The 7,573-nt window shown below is 41.2% G+C and overlaps 1 protein-coding gene across 1 annotated transcript in view; it reads right to left on the bottom strand.

The window, feature by feature from the left end:
* Positions 1–3,698: 3,698 nt before the first annotated feature.
* Positions 3,699–7,573, bottom strand: part of LOC103397002 (fibroblast growth factor 10-like) — a 23,315-nt gene continuing 19,440 nt past the window's right edge. The window contains exons 2-3 of the mRNA XM_008335247.2: positions 5,695–5,798; positions 3,699–4,623 (exon numbers count right to left, since the gene is read on the bottom strand). Of these exons, the coding sequence (XP_008333469.1) occupies positions 4,432–4,623; positions 5,695–5,798 (296 nt within the window). The 3' untranslated portion in view covers positions 3,699–4,431. The remainder of the gene's footprint in view (positions 4,624–5,694; positions 5,799–7,573) is intronic.

Raw genomic sequence — 7,573 nt, 5'->3', positions numbered from 1 at the left:
CAACACCACGTACCCAAGTGAATGTGCCATGAAGCAGGCCGCCTGCTCGATGGGCGTGCTGCTGGAGGTGAAGCACGCCGGTTCTTGTAACTGTAAATAAAATCAAAGAAAGGCGCGAAAAGTATGAAAAATGTCAATCTAACCACCCCCTACCTGCCCCGAAATCCTACGACAGCTACACCACCGAGTACAGCTTGAGCAAGCAGAAAGGACTTGGGCATGGATGGACTTGCGTTGTGTTGTATTTGTTGCTGGCTTCTGTTCTTGTGTTGTTTTTTTTGTTTGTTTTTTTTTTACTTTTTTTTCAATCAATTCTACTTCAGAACAAAATCACAGATTATGTACAATATCACTCCAAAAATATGGAGCAAAAAAAATCTAACTTATGCAACTGTATGTTTATGTATGTATAATAATTTATACATTTAAAATGTCAGGCTTACTATCTACTATGATATTATTGTGTTACCACTCTTCTTCCCATTTTTGTTTTTGTTGTTCTCCCTGTGTTTCTTATCATGAAGAAATATATTTGTCCAAAGAAAAGCAGTGTTATTTATTTGTCATGTTACCGTGTAAGCATGAGTCCTCTGCAGGCTGTAAATTGCATTTCACTGAGCTGTAAAAAGAATCTGCTTGTTTCTGTCAGATCTCTATCACAGATGTTTATGTCAGACATACGTAAATGCATGTTTAGGCTGTGTGTTTATTTATTGGGAATATGTCGATCATTTTATGTAAATAAATTGTTTCTAGTTTGTTTACAACTCATAATAACTGACCAAAGAGATTTTCTCCAATGTTTTTTTTTTTTTTTGACATAATAACGGCAGTGAAGACATGGGAGAGGGAAAAAAAGAGCCATTTGCTTTTTCTTTTTCTAGTTATGTTGTTTATTTTCTCTGTTCCAGCCCTTTTGTTTTGGATTTATAAGGATTTATAAGCATTTATCTTTCACCACGTGAGAACAGAGGTAAATTCCGAAGACCCTTAATTATTTTGACAACACTGTGCCATCAACATACAGTATGTGTGCTATACTTTTGCCAATGTGCTCCACATGGCTCATGTAGAGCTCAGATAGGATTGATGTAGATCAGTACCCAACAAAATATCAGAATTCATGACTTCATTTATTCTGTTTCTTGTTTTTGTTGTTTTGTTTCAGAATGCATTATTATTTTTCTTTGTCCCTTTTTCAGGGGTTGCCACAGCAAATCATTGATTTCCATCTCTCCCTGTTCTCTGTATCTTCTACTCTGACTCCAACTACCTGCATGTCCTCCCTCACTGCATCCATATATCTCCTCTTTGGCCTTCCTCTCTTTCTCCTACCTGGTAGCTCCATCTCTAACATTCTTCTACCAATGTATCCACTGTCCCTCCTCTGCACATGTCCAAACCATCTCAATCTGGCTTCTCTAGCTTTTTCTCCAAACCTTCCTGTCTGTGTTGTCCCTCTAATGACCTCATTCCTGACCCTGTCCATTCTTGTCACTCCTAAAGAGAATCTTAGCATCTTTAACTCTGCCACCTCCAGCTCCTCCTCCTGTCTTCTGCCTATTGCTACTGTCTCTAAACCATACATCATGGCTGGTCTCACCACTGTCCTGTAAACCTTTCCCTTCACCTTAGCTGACACTCTTCTGCCACCGATCACTCCTGACACTTTTCTCCAGCTGTTCCATCCTGCCTGTACTCTATTCTTCACCTCTCTTCCACAGTCTCCGCTGCTCTGAACAGTTGATCCTAAGTACCTAAACTCCTGCACCTTCACCACCTCTGCTCCTTGTAGCCTCACTATTTCACTGTTCTGCCTTTCGTTTACACACATGTACTCTGTCTTGCTGCGACTGACCTTCATTCCTCTTCTTTCTAGTGCAAACCTCCACCTCTCTAGGTTCTCTTCTAGCTGCTGCCTACTCTCACTACAGATCACAATGTCATCTGCAAACATCATAGTCCATGGGGACTCCTGTCTGACCTCATCTGTCAATCTGTCCATCACCACAGCAAACAAGAAGGGGCTCAGGGCCGATCCTTGATGTAGTCCCACCTCCACTTTGAAGTCTTCTGTCCTCCCAACAGCGCACCTCACTACTGTTGTACTATTCTCATACATGTCCTGCACCAAACTAACATACTTCTCTGCCACTCCTGACTTCCTCATACAAAACCACAATTCCTCCCTTGGCACTTTGTCATATGCCTTTTCTAGATCTACAAATACACAATGCAGCTCCTTCTGACCTTCCCTGTACTTCTCCATCAACATCCTCAAGGCAAATATTGCATCTGTGGTACTCTTCCTAGGCATGAAACCATACTGTTGTTCACAAATCTCCACTTCCTGCCTCAACCTAGCTTCAACTACTCGTTCCCAAATCTTCATTGTATGGCTCATCAACTTTATCCCTCTGTAGTTGTTACAACTCTGTGCATCACCCTTCTTATGAATTGGCACCAGAACACTTTTTCTCCACTCATCAGGCATCTTGCCAGTCTCTAAAATTCTGTTAAACAAACCAGTCAGGAAATTTACTGCCACTTCTCCTAAACACTTCCATACTTCCACTGGTATGTCATCAGGACCAACTGACTTTCCACTCTTCATCCTCTTCAGGGCTTTTCTAACTTCATCCTTTCTAACCTGATCTACCTTCTTCCTACTAGTCTCTGGCTCCTCGTTTCTACTTTCCCTTTCATTTTCCTCATTTAACAACTCCTCAAAGTATTCCTTCCATCTTCTCAGCACACTTTCCTCACTTGTGATCACATTCCCCTCTCTGTCCTTAATCAACCTCACCTGCTGCACATCCTTCCCAGCTTGATTTCTCTGTCTCGCCAATCTATACAACTCCTTTTCTCCTTCCTTTGTTTCCAAACTCTCATACAACTCCTCATATGCCTTTTGTTTGGCCTTGGCCACTTCCCTCTTCACCTCCCTTGTCCTCTCTTTGTACTCCAGTCTGTTCTCTTCTGTTCTGTCACTGTCCCATCTCTTCTTCGCTAATCTCTTTCTCTGCACACTCTCCTGGATCTCCTCATTCCACCACCAGGTCTCTTTGTCCTCCTTTCTCTGCCCAGAGGACATACCTAGCACCTTCCTACCTGTCTCCCTCATCACTGCAGCTGTAGTCTCCCAATCATCTGGGAATATCTCAACACTACCCAGAACTGCCCTTACTTCCTTCCTGAAGTCTTCACAACATGTCTCTTTCCTTAGTTTCCACCACTTGATCTTCTGCTCTGTCTTCACTCTCTTCCTTTTTGTCACCTCCATCGTCATTTTGCACACTACCATCCGATGTTGTTTGGCTACACTTTCACCTGCCACCACCTTACAGTCTATAATCTCCCTCAGATTGCATCTTCTACATAGAATATAGTGTATCTGTGTGGACCTGCCTCCACTCTTGTAAGTCACCCTGTGTTCCTCTTTCTTTTGGAAATAGGTGTTTACCACAGCCGTTTCCATTCTCTTTGCAAAATCTACCACTGCCTGTCCTTCTAAGTTTCTCTCCCTAACACCAAACCTACCTATCACTTCCTCATCTCCTCTGTTCCCTTCCCCTACATGACCATTTAGGTCTGCTCAAATCACCACTCTCTCTCCCCTGGGGATACTCTCTACCATCCAATCCAGCTCCTTCCAGAACTCCTCCTTTTCTTCCAACTCACAGCCCACCTGTGGGGCATAACCACTAACAACATTTATCATCACTCCTTCTATTTCTACCTTCACACACATCAACCGTGACCTCAACAATTAAGCGAGAGTTCTCTGCACTGCTCACAAACAAACGTGGCTGCAGAGAGGAAAATGGTAGTTTTATTTTCACATGATAGAATTTCTATAAAAAGTAAAGCATGGAAAGGAATGCTTGCTCGTAAGTGTTTCCCTCCAGTTTATATATTTCACAAATAAATAAATCATAACAATACAGCCAGAACACAGTGGTTAATTATTAAACATTTGCTTTAAATGCCTGGTATCCTCAATGATTTCATGATGCCGCTCATAAAATGACAATCACTCTTGTCTTTTTAGCTGTAACTTTTAATCTGGCCTCCTCTGTGTCTCATGGGGGAGACCGGACTATAAATCACTTTCTGCATCTAACGGACTGCCCACTCCTGGGGACGGCGTCTTCTGTGTTGTCGGTATTACACACACAGTCCAGGTACAAACTGTTTGGCACAGAAAAAATAAAATAAATGTTGCATCCTGTGCCACAGAAAACACAGATTCCATCTTCATCTCTCACCAACACTAGTTCCCAACCTCCCTCAGTCATTTGCAGAGACCATTCTCCTAACAGTGTTAGTGCCTCAGTTCCAAATGAGAGATTTTTCCATTGGAAGTTTTTTCCTTTTTCAGTTTTCCACATCGAAAAAAAAAACCCTCCATCCAGTGTTCCGTCCTCCAGCTCATACCATAATTGGAAGGAAGTGGGTAGCCGTGTTCTTCCTGTGGGTTTTCTTGGCCTTGAGCGGCCTCCCGTGGACATTCAGGCCCACAAACATTTGCCTCTTTTTGTTCCTCCACTCGGCCGACGCATAGGTGTTGTAGCCGTTCTCCTCGATCCGCTCCTTCAGGGTGCAGTCGATGCCAAACTTCTTCTGGAAACACAGAAGGAATCAACTTTTCGCGCTAGGAATCACATTTCAGCGTTAATGTCACCGCCCAGACGTGTGAGGTGCGGTCAATAGTGACGTGCCGTTTGTGAGTGATTCGTTCAATATGAATGAATCTTTTATATGACAAAGGGAATCCCGAGTCATATGAAAGATTAGTTTATATTGAATGAATCACTCAAGAATCACTCTCTGTGAATGAATTACTCTCTGCAAATGAATCACTCACTGCGAATAAATCACTCACTCGTGAATAAATCACTCACTTGTGACTCCCGTGAGTCATATAAAATATATTTGTTACTTTTAATTTTGCAATATTGTTGTTGCTCGTTTGGTTTATTTAACTTTATTCTGACTTAACGTTATTTGCGTCCCTTAGATGTGTGCAGTGTTGTCTCACTAATTGTCAAAATGAGTTTTACATTCACATGTCCTCTACCAGGATTGTTCATTTGTGATAGGCAGCTCGTGCTGCACAGATTCATTTTCTCAGATTTGTTCACAGAATCGTTCTCACAGATCCGTTCAAAGATGTATTCTCGTAGATTCGTTCAAAGATTCGTTCTCACAGATTCGTTCAAAGATTCGTTCCAAGATTCGTTCCTAGATTCGTTCTCACAGATTCGTTCAAAGATTCGTTCTCGCAGATTCATTCAAAGATTAGTTCTCGCAGATACATTCTCAGATTAATTTACAGATTCGTTCTCGCCGATTCGTTTAATTTGTCTGCTGTTAAAATGAATGAAATGATTCGTTCAAGATTCGAATCAGTAAAAAGAGTCGGTCTTCCCAACAGCAGTCAAACCACACTTCATTTTCTTCCTCTGCAGAGCTAATGCAGTTGCACATGGCAGCATGTTTATTTACTCCTCTGTAAACTACATAAAAAGTTCATCAGTGGAACCCAGTTTAAGAGTTCTGGAGGTTCTCGTGCCTTCACCAGCCTGGCAGAGGCTCAGCAGCTACAGACGTAAAGATAAGATCTCATTTGACACAAATATCTAACACTATTTCTCTCCAGCATTCAGATTGAACTTTGACCCTGATACTGACCACTCCATACAGCTCCCCCTTCCTGCTTATAGCCAGATAGTAGTTGCTCGTCAGACCTTTGATGGCCACAACTCCCACGTCCACTGAGGTGATTTTCAGGATACCTGGGATTTACAAGAAAACAGAGCAAAAACTTTACGTTAATTTTTTAAAACTGAACTGGCCCCTGAAAAAAATCAACTATTTAGATTCAGGTCAGACTGAAGGAAAAAGAAGGCAAGCAATCAATGGACAAAGGAAGTAAAGGTGACATTTCCCAAACTTATCACTCCTTATCATGTCCAAATTCTGGCTCCGGGACCGTCCTGACACGTGGACTATTGTTTGTGACCAGCAATTTTTTTTTACTTTACCAAAGAAAAAAAATCCTGTTTTTTTTGGCCTATTTCTTGCCGATGTCTTTGGTTGAATTTTTGCCATTGTTTTTCTAGTTTTGTTTACATTGTTCACTTTTCGACAGAATGATGGGGATACTGTGAGATTTTTTTAAATAATACATTATTATTTTTATTATTATAAGTATACTTTAAAAATTGTTTTCATTTATTTCATTTGTTTTTGTTTTTCTGTACATTCTAATTATTCGAACTGAGTGACTTCAGTATTTAAAACATTCATGTTCTATGTGTTTTGCTAAGTTCCAGGTACTTTGCTACAAATGCACTCAAAATAATAATTAATGACAGCAATTATAGATCATATCAAATGTTTAAAACAGTAATGGAAAACTTTTTTTTGCTTTCTAATTCTGAGTATTTATCCATGACCACCTGCAGATTGATGATGTGTAATAAATAAATAAGACTAAGATGATTGTCTTAGTGATATTATTAGCTCAGTGAGAGGATAAAGTTACAAACAGTTCACACATATATGACAGATTCCAGATGTTCAATTCATCTAAAAGCTGATAGCACACACATAGCATACACATACTGTATGTGTATGCTCTCTCCCATAAGCGCACACACACGTCTGTGTGTGTCATGTACGGGCATCGCAGGGAGCTGGCAGGACCCAAATGCAGTACTGGAGAGACTCTTTCTGGTGTAGGAAGTTTATTAACAAAGTCCAAATTAACAAAACACGAAGAACTAACAGGCATGGAACTCTCGAGGAACACGAGGAAACACAGAGTAGGAAACTCAGGAACACGAAGATCTAACACAGTCACAATCACAATCACAATGATCCAACACCGACAGAGTGAGGGAGAGGGGTATATATACACAGGGAACACCAGGTGACACAAGTGAAGCTAATTACCAAACAGGTGAGTGTGATCCCATGATTACCCCACAAAGAACACAGGAAAACACGGAAACAGACAGACATGACAAGAACAGACTGGAGTACAAAGAGAGGACAAGGGAGGTGAAGAGGGAAGTGGCCAAGGTCAAACAAAAGGCATATGAGGAGTTGTAAAAGAGTTTGGAAACAAAGGAAGGAGAAAAGGAGTTGTATAGATTGGCAAGACAGAGAAATCAAGCTGGGAAGGATGTGCAGCAGGTGAGGTTGATTAAGGACAGAGAGGGGAATGTGATCACAAGTGAGGAAAGTGTGCTGAGAAGATGGAAGGAATACTTTGAGGAGTTGTTAAATGAGGAAAATGAAAGGGAAAGTAGAAACGAGGAGCCAGAGACTAGTAGGAAGAAGGTAGATCAGGTTAGAAAGGATGAAGTTAGAAAAGCCCTGAAGAGGATGAAGAGTGGAAAGTCAGTTGGTCCTGATGACATACCAGTGGAAGTATGGAAGTGTTTAGGAGAAGTGGCAGTAAATTTCCTGACTGGTTTGTTTAACAGAATTTTAGAGACTGGCAAGATGCCTGATGAGTGGAGAAAAAGTGTTCTGGTGCCAATTCATAAGAAGGGTGATGCAC

The sequence above is a fragment of the Cynoglossus semilaevis genome, chromosome W, assembly GCF_000523025.1.
Source record: "Cynoglossus semilaevis isolate Cse_v1.0 chromosome W, Cse_v1.0, whole genome shotgun sequence".
Lineage (NCBI taxonomy): Eukaryota > Metazoa > Chordata > Actinopteri > Pleuronectiformes > Cynoglossidae > Cynoglossus > Cynoglossus semilaevis.
Note: the sequence above shows the minus strand (reverse complement) of the source record. Positions and strands in the feature narration are given on the sequence as shown.